The sequence below is a fragment of the Vicugna pacos genome, chromosome 8 (genome assembly GCF_048564905.1).
Source record: "Vicugna pacos chromosome 8, VicPac4, whole genome shotgun sequence".
Lineage (NCBI taxonomy): Eukaryota > Metazoa > Chordata > Mammalia > Artiodactyla > Camelidae > Vicugna > Vicugna pacos.
This window is the reverse complement of record NC_132994.1, coordinates 51234817-51261779: the sequence shown is the minus strand read 5'-3', so window position 1 is coordinate 51261779 and position 26963 is coordinate 51234817. Positions and strand designations below refer to the sequence as shown.

At 37.8% G+C, this 26963-nt stretch overlaps 1 protein-coding gene across 13 annotated transcripts in view; it reads right to left on the bottom strand.

The window, feature by feature from the left end:
- Positions 1–26963, bottom strand: part of LOC116281493 (uncharacterized) — a 195498-nt gene that overhangs the window by 9816 nt on the left and 158719 nt on the right. For 8 of the 13 annotated variants that reach the window (XR_012075009.1, XR_012075003.1, XR_012075004.1 and 5 more), the window contains 3 exons: positions 14511–14647; positions 12215–12367; positions 1055–1168 (listed from right to left, as the gene is read on the bottom strand). Coding sequence is in view for 3 of the 13 variants with exons in the window: in XM_072965880.1 (XP_072821981.1) it covers positions 12313–12367; positions 14511–14647 (192 nt within the window). In the remaining 10 variants the exon portion in view is untranslated. Of the gene's footprint in view, positions 1–1054; positions 1169–8318; positions 12368–14510; positions 14648–26963 lie in introns of those variants that run through there. The other 5 variants (XR_012075002.1, XR_012075012.1, XM_072965880.1 and 2 more) reach the window with 5 other exon arrangements.

The following is a 26963-nucleotide window of genomic DNA, read 5'->3' as shown; positions in this document are numbered from 1 at the left end:
CAATTGCTATTCTGGCTTCTAGTAGAAAATTTTCCAAATGTGAAAGAGAACAGGCAAAAGTGAGGAAGAGAACACATCATGTGTATCTGTGAACAGACATCTGAAAGACAAGATTTCTGGGCAGAAGGAAAGTTCTGGTAAACTTAAGCAGTAACCTTTCACCGAATTATTAATTGCGTGGACGGCAGCATATGGTACATCAGTTTCCCCCAGAAAGTTAACTCTGAGATGGAGCTTAGTGTACAGAAAGTTTTTGAGGAGTTGCTGTCAGGAGCAAAACCTGTGCGGGATGGGAAGGAAGCAGAATCAGGCCCAGGGAGAAGCTGGGCTGTAATGCAGTGCCACAAGGACTACGGCAAGCCCAAGGGGAGCCCTGAGGTTGGAATGGTCCTTTGGATGTAACCTAGGCTGGGAAAGGGAAACCAGCCTTTCATACCTGACAGCAACAGTCTTGGCTGCATCTTGCCCTCTGGATGAGCAATGATAATGGGCAATACAGCTCTCTTCATTGGAAGGCAAATGCCAGGGAGAACTGACGGCTGACAGCTAACAGATAACAGCACACTCAGCAGTTGAGGGAATCAGCCCTTCCTGCCTGGAAGGGGAATCTGGGCAGTGTTGCATAGCGTTCACTCCTGCCCACTTTTGCATTAGCTTGGATCCTCTTGCTTCCTCTAAACTCTGAAAGTCTTCCTCCAGGATTTGATAGATCTCTTTCCTAGGGTAAACTTATTACAGGAAAGTTAAGAGGAAACTATAGCCTTCACTGATGCAGGTGGGCTTGAGGCTACAATTGTGCTACGTCCTTGTTCCCTTCCTCCGCAATTTATCCTAGGTTCTCCTCTCGCACAGCCAGTACCTGTGCTGGTCTTGGTGGCTTAGCTGGTGGGGTGACCGAAAGTTGTATCCCTGATTGTCTAAATCCCTGATCATCAAGCCCTCCTCAGGCTGCTGTTCTTGTCTATTTGCCATCACAACTGAGCAAAGAAGCATTAAGAGAGGAACCAGTGCCAAACATATTCCTTCGCATCCCCAATGTGCCATAACAGCTTACCACCTGATGATAAGATCAGCTGCTCCTGTCAGTACGGTGTTCCTCTCCTTGCCCGCTGGCCCCTTGGCAAGAGAAGGATGAGGTTCACAGGCATAAATCATAGCTTATATCTCCCTGGAGGATGTTTCCCATATCAGGAGCCAAGAGCAATAAACAGAAGGCAGAATTCAGAAAAAGGAAGCAGAAATTACCTACCCTTGGTTGCTGGCACTGCGTATTATACCTATCTAATGGCATGATATAATGGTTGTTCATTTGAGTATATATTGCATCCTGGAAGATGACTCCCTATACTTACATGGTATCTTTTTTTTAGTCAGTTTACAATGTTATGTCAATTTCTGATGTACAGCACAATGCTTCAGTCATACATGAACATACATATATTTGTTTTCATATTTTTGTTACCATAGGTTATTATAAGACATTGAATATAATGCTATACAGTATGAACTTGTTGTTTATCTATTTTATACAGAGCAGTTAGTATCTGCAAATATCCCAACTTATCCCTTCCCACCCCCTTTCCCCATGTATCCATAAGTTTGTTTTCTATGTCCGTGAGTCTTTTTCTGTTTTGTAAATAAGTTCATTTATCTGTTGTTTTTTTCTTTTTTAGATTTCACATATAAGTGATATTATATGGTATTTTTCTTACTCTTTCTGGCTTACTTCACTTAGAATGGCATTCTCCAGGGCCATCCATGTTGCTGAAAATGGCATTATTTAAACAATCCCCTTTAAAATAGCACCCAAAGTAATAAAATACCTAGGAATAAATCTAACCAAGGAGATGAAAGAATTATACACAGAAAACTATAAACCATTGATGAAGGAAATTAAAGAAGACTTTAAAAAATGGAAAGATATCCCATGCTCCTGGATTGGAAGAATCAATATTGTTAAAATGGTCTTACAGCCCAAGGCAATCTACAGATTTAATGCAATCCTTATCAAATTACCCAGGACATATTTCACAGAACTAGAACAAATCATGATAAAATTTATATGGAACCATCAAAGACCTAGAATTCCCAAAGCATTACTGAAGAAAAAGAAAGAGGCTGGAGGAATAACTCTCCCAGACCTCAGACAATACTATAGAGCTACAGTCATCAAGACAGCATGGTATTATTCTTTTTTTTACAGCTGAGTGGTATTCCATTGTAGAATTATCCAGTCATCTGTGAATGGACATTTAGGTTGTGTTTCCATGTCTTGGCTACTGTAAATAGTGCTGCTATGAGCATTGGGGTGCATGTATCTTTTTGAATTAAAGTTCCCTCTGGATATATGCCCAGGAATGGGATTGTTGGATCATATGGTAAGCCTATTTTTAGTCTTTTGAGGACTCTCCATACTGCTTTCCATAACAGCTGCACCAAACTGCATTCCTACCGCAGTGCCGGAGGGCTCCCTTTTCTCCACAGCCTCTCCAGCACTTATTTGTGGATTTGTGAATGATGGCCATTCTGATTGGTGTGAGGTGATACCTCATTGTAGTTTTGATTTGCATCTCTCTGATAATTAGAGATATTGAGCATTTTTTTCATGTGTCTATTGGCCATTTGTATGTCTTCATTGGAGAACTGCTTCTTTGGGTCTTCTGCCCATTTTTGGATTGGGTTGTTCCTTTTTTTCTTATTAAGTTTTATGAGCGGTTTATATATTCTGGAAATTAAGCCCTTGTCAGTCTCATCTTTTGCAAATATTTTCTCCCATTCTGTAGGTTGTCTTTTTGTTTTGCTTATGGTTTCCTTTGCTGTGCAAAAGCTTATAAGTTTAATTAGGTCCCATTTGTTTATTTTTGCTTTTATTTCTGTTGCCTGGGTAGACTGCCCTAGGAGAACATTGCTATGATTTATTTCAGATAATGTTTTACCTATGTTTTCTTCTAAGAGGCTTATAGTATCTTGTCCTATGTTTAAGTCTTTAACATTTTTGAGCTTATGCCTTATCTGCACCATCTGTAAGCTATTCTATTGCTCTTCAGTGCCAGATGCTTTCGGACGCTGTGGTATGTGGCAGGACCAGTGGCTCTCATGACCCTAAGCCCAGTTTCTATAAAGTGAGTATCTTAGTCAAGGGTTTCTAAACAGTGGCATACTGACATTTTGGGGAGATAATTCTTTGTTACGGGGATTTGTCCTGGACATTAGGATGTTCAGCAGCAACCCTGGCCGCTAGCCACTAGATGTCAGTAGCATCCTCCCAGTTGTGAGAACCAAACATGTCTGCAGACATTGCCAAAAATCCCCTGGGGGCGGAAATATTGCCCCTGGTTAAGAACTGTTGCCTTACACTGATGTAATGTCATATGGGGTCCCATGTGGGTGGATTAAACTTTATGTAATCACATGGATATGATGCTGCCTGAGGTTCTTCAGACAGGAAAGGCAAATCCATACCAAAGATATGTATAGATGCAAAAACTGTTAATTTGAAACAACTTGCTGCTTTTTCCAGGATGGAAGGAGTCCAACATATTCAACTTGCCACTAGGTGGCTGGTTGGCCTTCTGAAGGGATGGTGCTGTATGTGGGGGTTAGCACTGGTCTCTCTTGCCAGCCTTAGTACACGGGAGCTCATGTAGTTAGGCCTACACATAGCATCCATCCTTGACACCATCATTACTGTTCACTATGCCTAGTGTTCAAACACTGGGGTCTCTGATGACACAGAGATGGCTGACACAGACTGGCTGACATTTTGCCCTGTGATTTCATGGTTTTTTAATGCTAGTTCCAGGGAAGATGCCCTCCGGTAACATGCAATGCAAAGATCTTCACACTTTGTGCCCGCTCCCATTAGTCCATCCACACACCACGACTGCAGACCTTCTTGCCCCTGACCTCCCCATCTTTCTCCTCCCAAGCTCTTGGCTACCCATGAATTTTCATAGATTTTAATCTTGGGCCATTCTTTTTCCACCGAAAGAAGATGATCAATTGTGCCACCTGGAGCTCTGTCATCAGGAAGATTTCCCCCTGCTCACCACTGTCTTTCAAGGCCACCATTGAGGCGGCTGTAATGGAGTCCCCGTCCATTTTTAGCTCTCACACACGTGCTGGGCTGACAGTCCATAGCTTTGCTCTTTTCATCCTTTGTCAGCTGTTATGTGGCATTCCCCATGCAGCGTAAATAAGTGTCGGTTAAGAGGTCTCACTTGGTACCACTGTGGTGGATGAAATGGAAGTGAGGGCCTCCACACTGTGCTGCTCACGTGGGCCTTCTGGTGCTCCTTGTGCCTAATCCCGGATGCATCATTTTCATCTTAAGACTTAATGGGTCCGATTAAGTATGTAAATTGACCTCCTTGACTCTTATTTCTTCATGTCTAAAATGAGAGGTTGAATGAAATAAAGCATAACATCTTTTCCAATTCTAGTTGTAGGTGAAGGACTGCAAAAACCAAAAATTAGGGTTTGCCGGGGAACTGAGAGAACCAAGGGGCCACCTTGGGTTTCTCCCACCCCTAACTGTTCTTTAATTTACAGCAATTGTTTACCTGTCTTAATATTCCTGATTCAGGAGGAGACTGCTGCCATGTTACAAAGACATCACGATGGCAAAAGTACGTTGTTGCAGCCTTTGCATTACAGTCAGCTAGGATATTTCCCTGATACTCAGGATCACTTCTTTTCATGTGAGCCTCAATTTTGATGACAGACAACACTTTATGCTAGGATATGTCAGACTTTCAGGAGTTTCACACAATTTCTGAAATGTTTGTAATGCACACCTGTACAGACACACCATAAAGAAAGCTTACTGTTACTTTTTGTTTGACCCGGATTCCCACACAGTATAACAGATCAAATATGATTAGTTTAATATCTCTTTTTTATAAGGAGAGAAAACAAATCTTTGAGATATTTCAGGAGCCGTCTGTGGGGTTTCCATATCAAGGGGTCTTGGAAACTTCTCTTTACTACCCCTAGGCCATTTTACCTACTCTTGTGCAAAAGATTTTGGGTCCTCAGTGAGGGATCAAGCCAAAGGATCTTGGCCCTTTGGTCAATCTTTAATTTGATTTAACTGTTGCACTAACCAATTGCTGTTCGATTCCTCATTGTAGTGACTGCCTTCTGGCTTTCCAAATTTCTCCAAACTGGGGTAAATAGACCAGACTTGTTTGGATTCCTTTAACATTTGGGAACCAATGTGGGGGTCACTGTGACCCACCTAGCCTTTGATAGTGCTATATTGAAACCTTTGTTTTAATCCTATTACTGTCCATTTTACTCATCCCAATCTGATTTTTTTTTATTGCCTTTTGTATGTATCCATTTATCTCAGGTGATCTATTTGTAATGTTGAGAATCCTCCATGGATTTAAAATTTTTTAAATTTTTCTTCAGTACAGGACAACTGTACCTCCAGTGTCCTGATTCTTTATTTTGCAGTATCTGCAAATATCTGAAAATACATAGGAAGGAGGTCTGAGTGGACTTTAGTTTTTGTTCTAATTTCTATCCTTCCACCTTATTAAGGAATTCCCAATGACTAGCCGTTACACCATTATAAGAGCTCTCTAATTTTTTTTTAATTTAGCCAATTCAGAGGATCTGTCATCTGGCCATTGACAAGTAGGATCTATTAGACTTAACAGTGACTCAAACCAGTAAGTCTTTCTGTGGAAAGACCTGGAGGTAAACTTCCAAGCTTAGCCAAAATGTTCACTCTCAAAGACAGTCTAAGAAAATAAAGCAATGAATGTTGAGACAACAAAGGCCTCCTGTGAACTGGGACCCCTTACAACAAACTCCCCTGCAAGCTGGCATGGCCAGAAAAAGAGATGCCAGTCACGAGTCCTGTGCTTATACAAACCAGCTACCTCAGAAGCCCAGTCTATTTGACTGACTGCCAAATGCATGCAGGTATGTTCACCTTCTGAATGGCAGAGGCCAGAGAGAACATTTTCATTGGTCATAAGGTAGAATTAGGAGGGGCCCTGATTTTATACAGCTGTCCCAAAACACAGGGAGTCATGTGTCCCCTTCTTCCTTTTGAACAGAATAGAGTGACTTCACCTATTTTTTTTAAGACTCTCTAAACTTGGGTCCACAGCCTATTACGTTGCCCATCAGATGCCTATGCATCCCCCTGGCAGAGATCAGAGAGAATATTTTCACTGGCTGTAAAGCCAAGCTCTCAAGACATAGAACAAGACTAAAGAAAAAGCCTCTTGCGGTTTTTCTTCTATGCACACTAATAACTTTAGCTAAGCCTTGGGGAGTCTCCTGAAGCCAAATTAATACCGAGGAGGGATGTGCTACTACGTTGGCACTTGTGGATTGTTTTACAGAGTACCCTTTTGTATAGAAATTTTCTTAGGGTTGGCAAGTGACCTAGTGTTGATCTAACCCATTCTCTGACCCACTTCACTTACTGTAGGTGCCTTCTTGATGTTGTGAGCATCCTAATGGCTCTTACATGCCCAACCTGTGCCCATCAACTTTGTGAGTTCCAAGATTTCTCTTAGCAAGAGCTTTGACTTTACGTGCATATTAACCAACAGCAAAGTTTTTCTAGACAGATGCTGGTCTGGTGAGAACCATGAACTCACCAGTCTGTGTGGCTGGCTCAGACAGCAGGCGTGTGGAATGTATGCCTGTGTTCTCACCCTGTGGCTTTTCCTCCTTTGACAAATGGCAGAAAAGACTAAGGAAAAAACTGTGACTCAAGAGTACTCTACCAAATCATTCCACTATCAATTATTTCTAAGTATTCATTATCATAAATGATACTACAGTGAACATACTTGTTTATCTTTGTGCATTTACATGATTGTTTCTTTAGATTGGATTTCCACAAGACACAACTGAGTCAGAGGGTATGAAAATTTCACATTTTGTTATTTATTACCAAACTTTTCTCTAAGAAATCTGTAGTAATTAATACTCCCACCAAATGTGTATGAGTGCCTATTTCCCTAGCAATGTTACAAATTATTAATCTGCTAATGACTTTTATAAATGACACTGCAAGACTTTCTTTACTAGAAGTTAAGAGAAGTCACTGCAATAAGAAATTATATGACCTTAAATGGAACTTACCCTAACCCCAAATACCTCCAGATAACATAATTTTCTCTTCAAAATTTGAAAAGAAGTAATTTTAATAGCAATTTGATGTTGTAAACCCTAATTTTGGAGACTTTTCCTAGACACTTAAAATTTTTAACCTTTAATTTGGGAATAATTCACGTACAACTATGAAGAATAACATAACGATCCCAATATCTTCTACCCAGTTCCCCACAATAGTAACATGTTGCAAAAGTGTAGTGCAATATCACAACCAGGATACTGTTAAAGATGCAACATATTTCTAATACCACGAAGATGTCTCCTGTTGTGCTTTTATAGACACCCTGTGACACCCTCCTGACCTCCTTTTGCTCTTACCATTCTTAACCCCTGACAACTACTAATCTGTTTTTCATTGCTACAGTTTTATCATTTCAATAATGTTGTATAAATGAAACCAGCTAGTATGTAACCTACCGGGATTGGCATTTCTTAGTGCAACATAATTCTTTGGAGATTCATTCAAGTAGTCGTGTGGGTCAATAGTTCATTCCTTGTTATTGTGGAGTTGTATTCCATGATATCAATATACCACACTGTGTTTAACCATTCAACCATTAAAGAACATCTGGGTCCCCCTCTCACCCCAAGTTTATATTACATAAAATCACTATAAAATCACTGTGAACATTTGCGTACAGGTTTTTGTGTGAACCTAAGTTTTCATTTTTCTGGGAGAAATGCCCAGGAAGGGTAAAATTGCTGGGTTGAATGTTTGATTTTTAGGAAACTAATAAACAATTTTCCAGAATAGCGATATCATTTTAAATTCCCCCTAGCAATGTATGAGTGATCCAGCTTCTCCACATTTTCCCCAGCACTTGGTTGTCACTATGTTTATACCTACACATTTCACTTTTTTAAGTGATGAAAAATGCTGCGTGTTTTTAATTTTGGTGTCCACGTGTTCAATGGTTGTATATAGAATTACAATTGAATTTTGTATCCTGCAATCTTGCTGAACTCTTTATCAGGTCTAATAGTTTTTAACAGTTTCCTTGGGATTTTCTACATAGACAATCATGTCATCTGCAGATAAGGATAGTTTAATTTTTTTTCGTTATGAAATGTTTAGGTATAAACACATATAGACCTGCAGGCTGAAAACTATAAAGTGCAGATGAAAGAAATCAAGGATAGAAATAAATATAGAACCATCCTGTGTTCACGAGTTGGACAGTTTGTTTATAAGACTTTATTTTTTTTAGAGCAGTTTTAGATTCACAGCAAAACTGAGGAAGGCACAGAGATTTCTCATATACTCCGTGCCCTAAACACATGCAAAGTCTCCCTCATTATCAACACTCCTCACCAGAGGGTACATTTGTTACAACTGATGAACACACACTGACACATCATAATTACCCAAAGGCCATAGTTTACCTTAGCATTTGCTCTTCATGTTATATATTCTATGGGTTTGGACATATGTACAGTGACAAATATCCATCATTATAATATTATTCAGAGTATTTTTCCTGTCCTAAAAATCCTCTCTACTCTGCCTAGTCAGCCTTCCACCCTGCAACCCCTGGCAACTACTGACTTTTTTTTTTTTTTTTTACTGTTTTCTTAGTTTTGTTATTTAAATGTCATATAGCTGGGATCATACAGTATGTAGGCTTTTCAGACTGGCTTCCTTCATTTAATAATATGCACTTAAGTTTCCTCCATGTCTCTTTGTGGCTTAGTAGCTCATTTCTTTTTAGAGCTGAATAACAGCCCATTGTCGGTTGTACCACAGATTATTTATTCATTCACTTAACTGAAGGACATCTTGGTTGCTTCCAGATTTTGGCAATTATGAATAAAGCTGCTGTAAACATCTGTGTGTAGGTTTTAGTGTGGATATAAGTGTTAAACTCTGGGTAAATACCAAGGAATGCAATTGCTGGATCATATTGTAAAAGTATGTTTAGTTTTGTAAAAAACAAAACACAAAAAAACCCAAAATCCTGCCAAACTGTCTTCCAAAGCATCTGTACCATTTTGCATTCCTACCAGCAATGAATAGAGTTCCTATTGCTCCACATCCTCGCCACCTGGCCAGTATGTGGTGGTGTTAGCGTTCTGGACTTTGGCCATTCTGCTAGATGTGTAGTGGTAGCTCACTGTCGTTTTAATTTGCATTTCCCTGATAACATAGGATGCGGGGCATCTTTTCCTATGCTTATTTGCCATTTGTATATTTTCCTTGGCAAGGTATTTGTTAAGATCTTTGGCCCATTTTTTAAAATTGAATTGTTTAATATTTTTATTGTTGAGTTTTAAGAGTTCTTTGTATATTTTGGATTACAGTCCTTTATCAGATGTGTCTTTTGAAAATATTGTTTCTAGTCTGTAACTTGTCTTTTCATTCTCTTGACATTTGTCTTGCACAGTGCACAAGTTTTAAATTTTAATGAAGTCCAGCTTATCAATTATTTCTTTTTCATGGATCATGCCTTGATGGTTTATCTAAAAAGTCATCACCATACCCAAGGTCATCTAGATTTTCCCCTATGTTGTCTTAGCTAAGAGTTTTATTGCTCTGTGTTCTACATTTATGTCTATGATCCTTTTGGAGTTAATTTTTGTGAAGGGTCTAATGTCTGTGTCTACAGTATGTTTTTTTTAATATGTGTGCAGTCCAGTGTTCCAGCACATTTTTTGAAAAGACTGTCTTTACTCCATTATGGTGCCTTAACTCCTTTGTCAAGCATATTTTGACTATATTTATATAGGTACCTCTGGGCTCTCTATTCCTTTCCAATGATCTATAGGCATACCTGTTTAGTTGTACTTAGCTTTATTGTGCTTCCCAGTTATTATATTTTTTAAAAATTGAAGGTTTATGATAACTCTGTGTTGAGAAAGTCTATTGGCACCATTTTCCCAACAGCATTTGCTTACCTAAAGTTTCTTGTTATATTTTGGAAATTCTCACAATATGTCAAGCTTTTAAAATTATTATTATATTTGTTATGGTGATGTGTGATTAGTGATCTTTGATGTTACAGCTATGACCCATTGAAAGCTCAGGTGATGGTTAGCATTTTTAGCAACAAAGTATTTTTTAATTAAGGTATGTACATTTTTTTAGACATAACATTATTATACATTTAATAGACTCAGCATAGTGTAAACATAACTTTTATACGCACTGGAAACCAAAACATTCATGGTGACTCACTTTATTGTGATACTAACTTTACTGCAGTGGTCTACAACTGAACCCTCGATATCTCCGAGGTATGCTTGTATTTACCTATTCTTTCACCAGTACCGTATTCTCTTGATTACTGTAGCTTATAGTAAATCCTGAAGTTGGGTAGTGTTAGTCCTCTGACTCATTCTTTTCCTTCAATACTGTGTTACTGCTTCTGGGCCTTTTACCTCTCCACATAAACTTTAGAATCACTTTGTTGATATCCACAAAATGACTTGCTGAGAGTTTTACTGGGATTGCATTCAATCTGTAGGTCAATTGGGAAGAACTGACATCTTGACAATATTGAATCTTCCGGTCTGTGAACCTGGACTGTCCTTCTATTTAAGTTCTTTTTAAAAGAATTTGATTCATCAGAGGTTTGTAGTTTCCCTCATGTGGATCTTGAACATATTTTGTTAGATCTGTACATAAGTGTTTCATTTGGTGGGGTATTAGGATCTGGATGGTCTTTATTTCCTTTTCTTGCCATATTGTGTTGAGTAGAACTTCCAGCACTATTTGAACAAAAGCAGTCAGAGCAGACACTCTGGCTTGCTCCTGATCTTAGCTGGAGAGCATTCAGTCTTTTTATCATTAAGAAAATCTTTGTGTAAGGGTTTTGTTTTTGCTTTTGTAGGTGCTATTTATAAAGCTGAAGAAATTCCCCTTTATTCCTCATTTTCTGAGAGTTCTTTTAATCATGAATGGATATTGAATTTTTGTCAAATGCACGTTCTGCATCAATTGATATTATCATGTGATTTTTGTTCTTTAGCCTATTAACATGGTGGACTGCATTATTGATTTTCAAATAGTGAAGTAGCCTTGTATTCCTGAAATAAACCTTGTTTTGTCATAACGTACAATTCTTTTTATATATTGCTGTATTTTATTTGCTACTATTTTGTTAAGAATTTTTGCTTCTATACTCATAAGGGTTATTAGCCTGTGCTTTTCGTTTTTGTACTATCTTAGTATTGTTTTGGTACCAGGATAACATTAGCTTCATAAAACTAATTGGGAAATGTTTTCTCCTATTCTGTTTTCTGGAAAATATTGGGTATAATTAACTGTTCTTTCAATGTCTGTATAATTAGTTTTAAAATTATGAATTCAGTTTCCTGAATAGATTTGAACTATTCTAATAATTCTAATTATGTATTTCATATTGAGTGAGCTGTGGTAGCTTATGCTTTTTGAGAATTTGGTCCACTTATTCTAAGTTATTAAATTTATAGGTGTACATTGTTGATTTTAGATATTTTCTTCTTTCTAATATAAACATTTAGTGTTATAAAATTTCCCCTCAGAACTGCATTAGTTATGTCCCATGGATTTTGATATGTTGTATTTTAGTTTTCATTCAAAGCAATGTACTTTTTATTTTCCTTGAGACTTCCTCTTTGACTCATGTTTTCAGATGTGTTGTTTAGTTTCCAAGTGGTTGGAGGTTTTCCTGTTATCTTTTTGCCGTTGGTATCTAGTTTGACTCCAATGTGGCAACAGACCACAGTTTGTATATTTCCACTTATTTTAAATTTGCTGTAGTGTGTTTTATTGCCCAGATGTGGTCTATCTCAGTATATGTTTGATGGGTCCTTGAGAAGAGTGTGTGTTCTGCTGGTGGTGATGGCGTATTCTATAAATGTCAATTTGAGCTTGTGGGTTGATGGTATATTTGAGTTCTTCTGTATCCTTGCTGATTTTATATCTAGTTGTTCTATCAATTACTGAGAGAAGAGTATTGAAATCTTCAACTATAACTGTGGACATGCTTTTTTTCTTTTTAGTTCTATCAGTTTTTGTTTCACCTATTTTGTTGCTCTGTTCTTTGGCCCATGTGCATTTAGGATTGCTATATCTTCTTTGTGAACTGACCTTTTAACATTAAGTAACGTCCCTTTATGTTCCTGGTAACTTTATTTGCTTCAGTTTTAGCTTCCTCTGATAACGCGCTGGCAGGTGAAGTGCATGCATCACCTCATTATTGCTAGAAGTGCTTCTGGTTTTCTTTTCAGCTTCTGTTGGCTCCTGAAAAGAGAAGGAACTCCTCATCACTGCTACTAGACATGGATGAGAATTCAGCCTCTCCACTAACATCACCTGATACCACCTGGCTGGTAGAGATAGGAGTGCTTCCTGCTTCTCCCCAGTGTGATACCAGAGGGTGGCGTCTCATTACCGCTGAGCAGTGGTAAAAGCCCTAATGCTCTGATAGACTTCCTCTGACAACACTACAGTGTTGGAGGGCAATCCTTACATCCTGGTGGTGGTGGAAATCTAGACTCACTTGTCCCCTTTGCTGGCATGGGTGGGGAGTAGGGCCACAGGTTTGTTCTGTGGTATTTAGCTAAAGTAGAGCAGCTTTTGTCTAAAAAATGTTTGTCTTGCTAGACTGCTCTATTCCTGGTCCCTTAACTAAAGAGAGCAGGCCTTTGCTGGGGTTTTTATTTAAGTTTGTATCCATTTGTGTTTCTTAGTTGCCGGTTTCTTTAGCTCCAAGTCTGGGATGTATAAGGCAAAAAGAAAATACAGGGAACCCACTACTGTGTCCTTTCTTAGATCCTGAGGTCCCTAGTCAATCTATCTTTCACCTTTCAGAGTCTTCTTATGTTTGTTTTGTATATAATGACCAGGACTTCTAATTGTTCATAGTGAGAAGAATAGGAAAAGTATGTCTACTATATATTTTCAGAAGTGGAAGTCTCTGACAGTTTTGACTGAACTCCTCCCTCTTTCTATAAGCATTCTCATTTTAAAGAAATAGATTGAAATCAGCTCTATTAACTTTGTTACTTAAGTATAAAATGACCTCTATATATATATGCTTGGATGTAAAGGGTGTGAATAATCTTAATTGCAATCAAGTTTAGTTTGTCCTTGGAAAAATTCTACTGGGTCAGTGATACATAATCATAGACAAGTGCCCCAACACCAAACATACACAGAATTTTCTGACCTAATGATAATATAATACATTCAGCCGATATGTAAGAAAGGCACAAAATCAACTGGCCTTTCAAGCAGTGATTTTCAGAAGGAAATTTAAAAGAAAAGGTTTTCTTCATGCAACTTATAATGCTAACCACAATAGCCTTCAGGAAAGATACAGTGCCATGTAACAAAAGCTTTCTAGCTTGTTCATCTAGGCAACATAAAAGTTCTAGTGTTTTTAGGAATATCATTTCAAAATACCTATGTTTAATATGAGTATATAAATTTGGACCAATTTTAATAGGAAATATGTCTTTATTCAATAACAAAGAGCAACCCTGAGCACAATAAGAAACAAATGCAAAGTCCTAGACCATTTCCATGATTTTTTCTTTTAAAAATATTTTTCTAATTCTGTAATTGTTTTATCATAGCACGGTACAGAGTCTTAAGAAATCTATTTGGGAAAACACTTGAAACTGAAAAAAATCTGTTTTTAAATTTTGAAAGCACAACTACTATTTTGCTGTAAGAAAAGATAGCTTGATTCTTCACAGAAATCTAATGACTTTGTAGCAAGCCACAGAACTGAAAAAGCTCTGGTAAATGAACTGTTTGATTTGGTTCTAAGCCTCAATTGTTAACCTGAACTAGGTCTGTACATTCAATAGCATGCTTTGAGATAACAGTGCAGCCCTGATAGAAAGAAGAAAGAAAGGAGAAAAAGAAGGAATGAAGAAAGGGGAAAAGGAAGGAAGGAAGGAAGGAAGGAAGGAAGGAAGGAAGGAAGGAAAGGAAAGGAAAGGAAAGGAAGATTCAAAATCTCAAATAAATCAGCACTTGTGGGCAAAGACCATTATTTTTCACGCATATACTTCATTGGCTTTGACTTAATAAAACAGGTGAAATAAATTTAAAAGACTGGACAACTTTTTTTCCTTCTCAGCTTTCATTCCTATTCATCTGGCAATAGCACCTCAGTTTTACTTTTGGAGGTGTATGCTTCCTGATGGGCCAAATGGTGGGCCCATTACCCAAGCTGGGTCAATTGCTTATCATACAGAATGTTAAAAACTTTAGTAAGATACAATTAAGTAACACTATTTATTTTCACCTGTAATTTTGTTCATTGTCCTCATTCAACTAAAATATGAAGTCTCAAATCATCTTGAATAAAATACATCTGAACCTCTAAGTTGAGTGACGCCCATGGCCTTTCAGAGTATTTTCCAGTATTTACCTTAAAATGCCCAGGTTTCCATATGTGACTATGAGTCCAATTCCATATTGATTCCAATATCCATAAGGATGTTTACTGCTTGAAAAATGTCTTTCTCCTTGAAAAAATTCAACCAGAGTGCTCAAGACAAATGTCCTCTGAAAAAAATTAAGGTACTTGGTCTGCCTTAAATGGCACAGGCTGGAATTCCACAGACAAACCACTGCTGTAACTCTCCACTGGGTAATCTGAACAGGTAGGCTGTTCATGAGACTTGCATATAATTTGCACTATGTTGCAGGGGAATGTTTGTGGTCTCCTGTAGACTATTTTATAACATTTTTCAAAAAACTTCTAAGAAGTAATATTCACTGTAGGTATTACTTGAAGGTACCAGAAGGCATCAGCCTTTGGTTAGAGAGAAATATTTCTGTGGAAGGCAAGCAAGGAATAGAAAAATATGCAACTTCTAATGTATTAAAGGCACATTCTTCAGTTCATATTAAAAACTGGATTACCACAGTTGAAAGTCAGAACCAGGGTATACATCAGGGTTGAGAATTCTGGAAATTTTTATTTATTATTTTTTTTAAATTTTAGAACTACACTGACTGAATGCAGAGATGTAAGAAGTTGGGTTGAGGGAAAATATGCTCAGTTATTAGGTAAATAATTCCACATGAGGTATTTACTATGATGAATTAATGCCACCACAGCCTGGAGATTTAAAGCAAGAGCCAACATTAGAAGAATGTGCTGAGTAGAAGAACCTAATACATAGAGACCCTTAAAAGTGATGGTACATAACCCACCTTTTCTTTGATTGTTCTGTACCACATATTGGTACTTATTCTTCACATCAAGCAATCACCTTACCCCCATCAGATCCAGCCTTTTTGAGTCATTAAGACAAATATTTTCATCTGAAGTGTCACTTCAGAGTAAACACGTGATTTGTGACATTTCTCAACACAAATAAATTTCTAAATAGCTATCCAATTCCCCATATAATGTAAGAGAAATAGAAAAAAAATACATTTTCTGTAGATCACCAGAATAAGATATGAAATGAGATACAGTCTCAGGATAACAGTATTTTTTTGACCATAAAGATACCAGTATGGAAGGAACCCTCATTAGTAGACAGTAAAGAACAGGACCTGAACTCAGGTCCCCAGAAACTTGTTCTGTCTTAACACATTGCCCCTTCAAAATAAATATACAAATCAATGACACAGAAATAAAATCAGAAAGATACCTAACTATTAAGTTTAAAAAAGTAACAAAAGGTTTTTTTTAATCCCATATTCTCCAAACAAAAAGATGATGACTATTAACAGTTTAATGGTGTGTTTTTACCTGATTTATTTTTCTACTCTAGCTTTAAAAGAAATCATAGTTGTCCTAATGTCGCATCCTATAATTTTAGATCCTACTTTCCTGTTGGGCTTTATAATAAACACTTATCATAGCTGCAGAACTTTTGTAAATATGCCTGGGTGGTGTTCCATTGAATTGGATACTCCATAGTGTAGAAAATCGTTTGTATTTTTGGTCGAATTTTGGAGTTAAGTCCTCCAAACCTAAACAGTTTGCACTAATACCTGAACATAAAATCATTTTGACTTACATCTCTTGTGACTTTAGGAGTGAAGTGTTCATTCTAGTTAAACTCAAGCTCTTTCAAGAAGAATCTTGAGAAGAAAACCTCGATGGTAAAGAGTGAACAAGCAAAAGAACTGCCAGTAATGGGGAAAGAGCTGCTCCTACAATGCTGCAATGCCCAGAGCCAAGGAATAAGTCTTGGATATTTTGGGGTTGGTTTGCCTAAATATCAGATTTGAGGAAGTCTTCAGCTTCACACTTTCCCTGGATTAGCTTGTCTTTGACTCTTTATCCTTATATAGAAATGGCTGGACTGGTCACATTTTAAAAAGAAATGGAGAAAAGGTTTTTCTGGCCAAATCAAATTTTATGTTTCTGTTTCTCCTGAATTATTTTCAGAGGCAAGAAAAAGCAAACCACATGGAAGAAGTGCACACTGCAATGAAGCTGGAATGCAAGCCTTCATCAGAAGGGAGGGAACAGACTTTGCATAATTCAACCACAAAATATGTGAACCACAAACAAGTATAAACACACAGGTAGACACAACACACACATGCGTGCACACACACACTCACACACACACACAGAAACAGGTCTGCCCTTTTCCCAGGAATTTTCATCAATGTAGTTTAAAAAAGAAGAAGCCTGGTAACATCCCAGTAAAAGTATATAAAAATTTCATGTCTCTTTCCATATTTAAATGCTTGGCTTTACAAACATTGTGAATATTCTAAAAAAAATCTAAAAATATAAAAAACAAAACCCAAAGAGGTAAGGTTTATTTTTATGATCAGGCCATACGTAGCTCAATTAAAGTTGAAAGTAAATTACTGTGCCTCAAATCTTCCTCTAGGATCCAGCCCCAAAATCTTTCCCTAAAATATAGGAGTTTCTAGCATGAATTGTCTTTTTCCCTCTATCATATGGGTTCATTTGTGTAGAGGACAGAAAATTTCTACCATATAAAGCAAAGTTAGGGATAAAGATACCTATCAGATTGTCTTTTTCCTGGGTGCAAACCATTGAGTCAAAGGTAGGCAATTAAATCATGCTAGTCTAATATCAAATTGTAGTTTCTCTGTCAGTTGCTATAAATTTTAAAAGATATCTAATTATGCAAAAATTATAGATTTTTAGCAGTATTTTGACTCTTCAATTTTCTCAGATACTTTACATTTTCACTGGGCTATGCAATTGCTTTTAGACATCATTATCATAAAATTAGAAACTCAGTATGACTTCCAAATCTCTTAGGAGATACTAATATCGTATTTCTTGAATGGTTTGTAGTTTTCAAAGATGTTGTGTTATAAGATTATGCTAGGCTCCATTCATTTCTTCTTTATTCTTTCATTGCCTTATAGGTGTCAGGTGCTGGGTTAGGTTTTGGGAGCTCTATATGCATAACCTAGCACATATCCATGAAGGGCTTTCATTTGTCTAGAGGTAAGCAAATAACTTAAAAGATGATTAGGCACTTTTACTTTTGAAAATATGGTAGGTTACTTGTCCAGAAAAACTCTTCCAGAAAATAATACCCATAAATACTGAATACATTTTTAATAATGTATTTTTGTATTACTTGTCTGAGCTGATGAGAAAGTTAATGAATCTTCATAGATAGATGGCATAAAGGTATGAATACAGAGATGTAGACAAGTCCCCAAATCACTGTTTGCTGTGAGGGCATCTGCCATACCTGGTGGCTCACAGCTGCATGAGCAGAGCCAATACAAAGCCTGGAGTCTGTGCAAGGGAGATAATAAGAGCAAAGAAACAATCCAAAACCAAAAGTTTCCAAAAGGCAACACACCAGCAGATGAACTAGGAAAGAACATTCTCACAAGGAGACTGAAGACATACCAGCAACTATGAAGGAACTTCACCAGCAAGAGCCAACTCTAAACATTGTAGGTTTTGGAAACACACATACAGACTATGAAACGAATACCAACCACATGTTTTAAGAAGTAAGAAAATATGAAGATTATGAAAAAGGACATTAGATTTTTAAAGAGTTACTAAGGAGTTTTAAGAAAAAGAGCAAAATAATGAATCTGAAAATAAAGGCATCACTGAAAATATAGTACAGGGTCAAAGAGATTAAACATCTGAAAGACAATTAAGCAAAACAAAAGACAGAGAATGTAACTGAGGTTTCAGGTGGAGAGAGAGGGAGAGAGAATGTGAAAAAGGAAATATTCAAAGAGTTAATGATTTAGGATTTTCTAGTATTATTGATAGATACCAACCTTGAGCTTCAGGAAATCCAACAAATATGCATATTTTTTTAAAAAGCACACCAAGACACATTGCAATGAAATAGCATAACATCAAAGACAAAAACATCTTAAAAGACAGACAAGATAAAATAACTTCACACAAATGAAAGTTAAACTGAAGCAGACGTCTCATAGCAACACTGGGAGCCAGAATAATATCTTCAAAGCTCTTAAAGGAAATAAATGTCAGCCTAGAACTTTATACACAGTAAAACTATCCTTTGAGAATGGTAGTGAGATAAAGGCATTTTTTTTGTATCCTCAGGAAAAGACACTTAAAATATAGAATATTGGAATTTGAGACATAATCCAAATTATCAAAATAATCTCTTGCTTTTTTCTGCTGTCAAATTTACAACATACTTTCACATTTATCTTCTCATTTAAAACATGTTAATGTGGTTGTTTTCTGTTGCCCCAAATAAGAAATTATGTTTTTCCAAAGTTGGAAAAACAAGTTTTATCAATTAACTGTTTGAAATGACAAAAATAATATATAATCAATCCAGCTGACTTGAAAACACTGAAGAGCATGTAGGGGGAAGAAATGAAAATCATCCAATGTATTATTCCTCAAAGATAACCACTTTTAATTATTTTGTTCTAAAATCTTCCTATAATTTTCCATGCATATGTCTTTTTATAGTATACTTTTTCTCTTGAAAAATGGATTACAAGTATATTACTATGTCAATTATTTTTTCCTGTTACAATTTTTTAATGGATAGATAGCCTTTCATCATATGAATGTTGCCTAATCATTAAATCACTTACTACTTTCTACTGTGATAGTTTGGATTATTGTGCAGTGAAAATTTACTTTCCTCCTCTCTTAACTGCAGATGACTTGATATTGAGCTTGGCCATGAACTTATTTTGACCAATGGAAGTTAATGAATTTTTACATTTATTTTTATTATTTTTTTATTAAAGTATAGTCAGTTTACAATGTTGTGTCAATTTCTGGTGTACAGCATAATAGTTCAGTCATACCTGAACATACATATATTCGTTTTCATATTCTCTTTCACCAGAAGTTACTACAAGATACTGAATATAGTTCCTTGTGCTATACAGTATAAACTTGTTGGTTATCTATTTTTTATATATTAGTTAGCATCTGGAAATCTCGAAGGAAGTTAATGAATTTTACGCAGAGATGTCAATTGTTCTGGCCCACATTAATTTGGCTTCAGAACTTTGATGACTCACTATAGGTAGCTGCTATCCTTTCAGCTTAGACCCCCAAATAAGCACATATGGAAACAAATCTGAACCCAAATTGGACCTTGGATCCAAGTGCCACCAATACAGAACTGCCCAGTCAAGCCTAGACAAATCAGCCAATCTCAATGAATCTGCAGGTATATGAGCATTAAATAAACGCTTGCTGTTGCAGATCACTGAGTTTTGAGTTGTTCTTTACATGCATTATTTTGAACTGATGAATAAAAGTAGAATTGGACCTGGAGGTTGTTTTCCAGTTTTATTATTACGAATAGTGTTTCATTGAACATGTCATTAAAACTTTTTTGAAAAGTATCATTATTTTCTTTTCACAGAGGAGGAATCTGAGGTTTGGTTTAAGTTTGTCACCCAGTGGTACACAGCTATTCAGTGGCAAAACCATAATTTGAATCTGGGTCTGTCTGATGTCAAAGCTCATGTTCTTTATAAGATGCTACATTGCCTGTCACTGAAATATGTTTACTTTTTTGGGTAAATATATATCAAAATAAGTCTGGTGTTTCATAATAGCATAGAACAGCTTTGACCAGCAATACATTAACTGCTTTTTGTCTCATTTTTATTTAAAATTAAACACTGCCCTGAATTCTTACTACATGAAACACTAAAGCCTCTATGCCTATCGTTTCAAGCAGACTTAGCTCGTATAGTGTTTTTTCTTAAAGCAGACATTAAATCGGACCATCATTTGGAATGGAAATTGTAGGCTTGATATGAGAATGAGTGCCTTGCTAAAACTTTCATTTCTTGGTTCCCTTCTTTAAATAATCGTCTTTTTCATAACATCATTGTAAGTTTATTCATACTTTCACAAACATGTACAGTGAGATAATACTTGAAAGAGTGTAGCAGTACTTTAATAGTAACTTTCATTAGGAGTCAGTAATGTACACACTACTCATGTGGGACAGGGTCATAAGGGAGTAATATACATCTTGGGAACAGGCATACATACAAATTAGTAGCTGCCAAAAGGACCCTATATTCCACTTATGCTTGATAAATTAAACATGTTTGATGTTGAAATGGTCCATTTAGAACCAACAGTATGTCTATAAGTCAGGAGAATACCAACAATTTCTTTGTGTTCAGCATATATCTAATTCCTACCACATAACTCAAAAAAAGTAAAATTAATTTAGTTAGAGAAATTTCAGTAGGCCAAAGAGCATTATCCTCATGAGGCCTCTATACAGGAGATATAGATCTTTCTGAGTTTGAGGCCCACGGATATTATTGCCAAAGTGAGGAGTTATGACAGCAGGGATCAGTTTACAAATACAATTATTTAGGATATGGCCCTTACCTTACCTGACTCTACATATATGCACATAATATTTTGACTGATTGTGTTCAGTCAGAAAAAGAGAGGCCAGATTAACTAAGTGACAAATAGACAGATCCGTTTTGTCTTTCACAAGCAAATTTGCCTGCGATAAAAGCTAACAGCTCACTTCCAAAATGAAACATACATTTAAGTGTACACCCTATATCTTTGAGCATGTACACAAATGATGATGACACCATATGGAAGGGAATGAAGAGTGAGCGAGGTGAAAACAAAATCCTGGAAGCTAAAGGAAGGCAGAGTCATTGTCTAGTTAGATCTTTCAGAGACATGCAATCACATCTTTTCAGTTGTCTTAGAGGAGAAGTACTGAGAGATAGTGAGACTGGGCTCAGGCAGTAGTGGAAATGCAGAATAAAGACATGATGGAAGGAAATAAGCTTAGTTTAGATAACTTTCAGAATCCTGAGGGAGTTATGAGAGTTAACACAGAGAAGGAAGACAAGGTGGCCATGATGGATGATTATATACACACACATATACACAGCTACTGAGATGAAAGTGCTTCTTTCCAATAATGCTTAAAATATTACAGTCATGAAGGCTTATGCATTCAGGCATAAGAATGTTCTAAATTTATTTATTTTTTGCCAGAGCAAGGTTGCGTTCCTGCCCTATGCATGCCAGTGCTATGACAGGGTGTTAATTGGCATCAGTGAAACAGGGCATTGGTGCCTTAGCCTTCAGGCTCCGTACACAAACATTCTCCATTAAAGAGGTTAATTCAAGAGCATCTCCTGCCATGTTAATCTTATTTGCTCTCAGGTATTAGGGACATGTGGGGCCAGGGTGGGGTCTGCAGACATAGCCAACCCACCCTGAGAAAGCTCAGGCTGAAGGGTGTAGGCTTGGGTCATGACCAACTATTTCTCAGGCCCTAGGAACAGCTTAAAAACCATAGTTTACTCACTGAGGATCCAAGACCATGGATGTCTGTGGAATTTCCCTTCTCCCTAGGGATTCTCAGGTCTTCCTGGCCCACAAATTGTTCATCCAGATAATGATGTCATAATGAATGTATTGATGAAGCCCTGTCAGCTGATGCTCACAAAGACAGAACAAAACCACTGTCAAATGCTTCCCTGCATTCCCAGAGTCATTTTTGGATAGCCTCTACTAGCCAGATGTGAACTTAATCCACTGTAGTCAGCTAACTTGGGGATGACTTTACTCCCACATTGCTGACCATAATTATTTCCTGCTGTAGGAATACTACTCTCACTGCATGTGAACCCTTCTTTGATTTTCTGGTATTGGCCACCATGTTAGGTTATGAAATAGTATTTCTTTTTAAAGCATAAAATCTATAAGGTCTCTATAAATGTCAGGTACTCATTAGCACCCCCAAATTCCTGCTCTGCTGATATTTACCTGGAGAGAGGCTTCATTTTCACTATTTATAAATGGTATTTAAGGTCTCATTTATATACCAAAGGAGCTGATTCCCAAGGACAATCTAATTTAGCTAAAAACCACATGACTAACCACAACCAACTTCACTTTTCACATAAATGGAGGGGCAAGAGGGTCCAATCTAAGCAACAGTAAGCACATGGTGCTCATGCCTGAAGTTTTCCCATCCTATCTGAAGACCTCCCCACTTCCTCCTTACTCAACAATCAAATGGTATTGGGGGGGGTAACAAACACAAGTTTCCTCTTCAGCAGTCTTGATGGCGCAATAGATTCTTTATCCTGTCAAGAAATTTACATTAACTATGATACTAGAGTTCTACCAAAAGATTCATTCAAATTGCACTTCAGGGAGGGAATCTGGTGCATGCTGTCGTTACAAATCTAGGCCAGAGTGAAACTTGATGCTGTCTACATCTCTGATGGCTGGAGGCTAGCAAAGCCATTTCAGGATGAAATGGAGTTCTCCTGTGCTGTTTCTTACTCCAAAACGTTGGCTCGCACACTTCTCTTCCCAGTGGCACACTTAAGCAACAACATTTATGTGCTCAATATACTCTCCCGGGCATGTGTGGGTTTTCACAGGATTCACCAACTTTCTTTGGTCAAGTGCTTCAGTGATTCAGAATCTCCACAATTGTTAATGGTCCATCAGGAGCAGTCTCTCTCACTTGGTTGTCAGAGGCTGCTGGTGATGGGCAACCTCAGAGTTTCCTGCAGCTCTATTCTCTCCTGCAAAGCACAGGAGAAGGCAAGCAAAGAGAGAGAGAGAAGACTGCAAGAATAAGCTTTAAAGCATTCTAATTGATACTAAAAAATGAATCCATTAACCAACTCAGTATTCTAAGACTTATTCAAACCAAACTATTTTATGGCAATTGATTCATACAACTCAGGGCTTGAACAAGAAGTTGAAAAGTGCTGCTCTGAAAGAGGACACCGACCTGTCCTTTGGCAGCATGTGGACTCTAAGGATGGTCATGTTGGGCTTGCGATTGGAATTCTAGTTGCTAAAAGGCTCAGGCACTGTTGTGGAAATATTGATCTCACTGCCACCTCCACTTAATCTTTACAGAAGAATCTCTGTGTGGGAGAGAGAAGGAGAAGCCAGGAGATAGAGGAGATAACAGAAGTCCACTTAGGTCTGATAATGGCGTAACACAACTGCAAGTTGGTTGGAAACTGCAAAGATGGAGGGCAATTGGAATAGTGATTCAGCTTAAGGTGGTAAGTACCACATGTGGCTTCTAAGCCAGTTCCACTTAAGCCTGAGCATCACAAATGCCGATGGGAAGCTGAGAGTAACCGTTGGTTGTAGAAATCAGTCATTAACAAGGAAGGTAAGAAATGGGTTGACGGTTCCTGTGGACTTACAGGCTTTGGAGCTCCTGAGATTCCTTGGGCTAAACATAATTTTGGCACGTAGTCATTTTGCTTGTGAGCTTTTTGGCTTGAACATGAAGAATGGTGAAGGTTGGAGGAAGAGGGGAAGGAGTGTCGGTAAAGAGAGAGAGGGAGAAACAGACTGAAAGAGAGGAAACAGAGAAGGAAAAGGAACTCAGAAGCAGGGTGGGAGAAAGCAGAGTTATCATATGTAAATATTTTCTAAGTTACTGAATTACAGTTTTGTGTTTAATATTCATGACATCTTCTGAAATGGATGTTTTGTTATAGATGAGGAAACTCATATGGAGGACCTATCTCACCCAAAGCAACCAAACTTCTAAGCCGGAACACAAACCCTGGTCTCTCTGCTGCCAGAGCCCTGTGTTCTTAACAGGCAGCTCCCTGGGTGTTCAGGCTCCTGGGCCTTTGGGAGAATCTTCCTCTGTTTGAGGATGGAGTAGGAATTGGTGAGTGAGGGAGAGCCTTGTGTAAACAGGACCTTTTGGCTCTGTAAAGTTCAGGGGTAAGACCCTGAGACAAGCTGGGAACTGACTTCAGGCTGCTTTTTAGGGGGTGAGGGGACAGATGATAGTGGCTTGCAGTTCTTTCCATTTCCTTCCAGGCCAGGTCATCCTGAAACTGCCCTCAGATTAGTCACAAGACAGGGATTCTGATGAGCACGACTTCAGGGGAAAAAAACTGATTTTGGCTGTAGCTTTTTTTTGTGTCCTGGCTCTTTGGAATCAAAGTGTTTTAATGTGGGAACTCAAGGGTACAGAGTTCTCATGATTTGGCAATTGTTGATTTAACTGATCAGTCTCAGTTTTCAGGGACTTTGAATTGTTTTGGTAAACATAAATGTGTTCCTTTGTATTCAGACTAAAACTGGCTTGTAGCAACAGCGTAACTGGTAAAACCCAAGAATAACTCTTTGAAGACATCTTCGGTAGTGAGTTTTCCTTCTCTCTCTCTCTCTTTCTCCCTCTCTCCTTCTCCCCATCCATCCTGCTCTCTCTCTCTCTTCCTCTCCCCACCTCTTTCTTTTCAAAGTGTGAGGACCTCATACCCTTCTTTCTTTCTCTCTCCCTTCTTTTCTCTTTCTCTCTCTTTATAATTTCAGCTCTAAAAATTCATAACATTTGTGACTCTTGAGTGAATCAGTGCCACTGTGGAATTAAATCATGCAGATTGGACCCTGCAAGCTACAGTTGACCCTTGAACAATTTAGGGGTTAGAGGCTCCACCCTCCACGTAGTCAAAAATCCCTAGGTGATTTATAATCAGTCCTCTATAAACGCGGTTCTCCCAACTGCAAATTCAACTGACAGTGGGTCATGTAGTACTGTAGTATTTACCACTGGGGAAAATCTGCATACAGATGCACCCGTGAAATTCAAACCTGCTATTTAAGGGTTAACTGTACTTCTTTCTCTGCTGCAGGCTCCTGTTAAAAAAATCTGATGGAAGGGTGTAAATGCATGGGACTTCATGTCCAGTTATTTAATCACATTAAATACAAAGATATTTTTCTACACCTTAATGACACCACAGAGCAGATTCTCAGAGAAGACATCATGCTGAGCAGTCACAGCAAAACTTCTGGCTACCACCGCACAGTGCTTGAGATCTTGAAGTACAAACAACGGGTTTAATAATCTTAGCAATGGAGCCTTTGAGGGAATGAATGGGTGGTATTTTTACCAACTACTGAAACACCACAAATGAGGTCCAGTTCTAGCCTATACTTGGAGCTACTGATCAATACTGCAGTGAATACTGGGGTATCCACAGCATTCTTGATACAGACACGGAATCGTCACACCCATTTGCCTCCATTCTTAGACAAATAGTCAAGATAACTTAGAACCATGCTCCTCAGACCGTAATGCTCGCATGGTCATCAGGCAATCTCGTGCAAATGCAGATATTGACTGAGTCATCTGACAGGGGCCTGAGGTTATGCGTTTGTAGCAAGATCCCAGAAGGTGTTCTGGGGCCCACCCTCTAAGCAACAAGGCTGGAGAGGGTGGATGATGTACGTGGAGGTCATCCCTGGAATACATTCTTATGGATTTTTAATGGCATGCCTGTTCATGGTGGCCTTGTCCTAACATATGAAACAGATGTTAGCAGCCTTTTATTTAGTTTGAATTTTATAATTTCAATTTAGTGCCAGACAACCCAAATTTATTGAAGAGACTAGTCTAGGGTAAAAACCCAACTAGTTATCACAGCCACACATGTTATTTTGTGCATTTTCTGGAGTCTATTTGTGGAACCCGACTACAGAAATAATGTGCACGGTAGTTCCTATCCCACTTGAATGAGAACACACCGAAAATGGCAATCTGAAGATATAATAACCTAGTTTTAATATCAATCTTTCCAAGACTCAGTTAAAACAAACAATAAAGAAAAGTCTTTTCCTGTCTCTAAACCCATGAGTCTGATAAGTAGTCGAGGCTACATCTCAGTGCGATCTTCATAAAACACAACCCACCCCCCAAGATGCTTTCGCGAAACCATCCAAAAAATTGCAACCATTATCCTCCTTCTGTTTTTGTGGTTTTTAACACACATGGAGATACACACAGTCATGCACACACACATACACGTGCACGCACATATGCCTGCACACTGTCTAGAGATATCTGTTACACAAGGATCTCAATACCATCACTTTTCTTTACCTTGGATTGAGGCACACAACACTTTTCAGACTTTTCAATAATATGCTGATAGTGAATTAAGCTTTTATATGATCTATGGATTATGTTCTTCCAGGAACTGCCAATTTTACTCTAATATGCTTCCAGTATGCTGAGAGAAAGTTATTCCAGCTAGAATGTGCTGAAGGGATGAATGTGGCTTCCATGCAGGGCATATTTCAGCTTTTCCCAAATAACATTCTTGCAGAGATTAGAGGATAATCTGGCAGCCAGAACCAGCCAATTAAAACAGTAATTGAAATGGGTAAAAATGTTTTCCTTGGCAAAATTTGGTTATTTTGCTTCATTTTGGGTTTCCTTGAATAACAAAAAAATAGGGTCAATCATAAGACTCCTAATTTATTTTCTTGGTTATCTTTTCTCATCAAACAAAAAAAAAGGACTGCTGTGAGGTTTAAATGAAAAACTAAAAACTGTGGTATGGGACGGTATGAAGGCAAGCATGAGAAAACATAAAATGA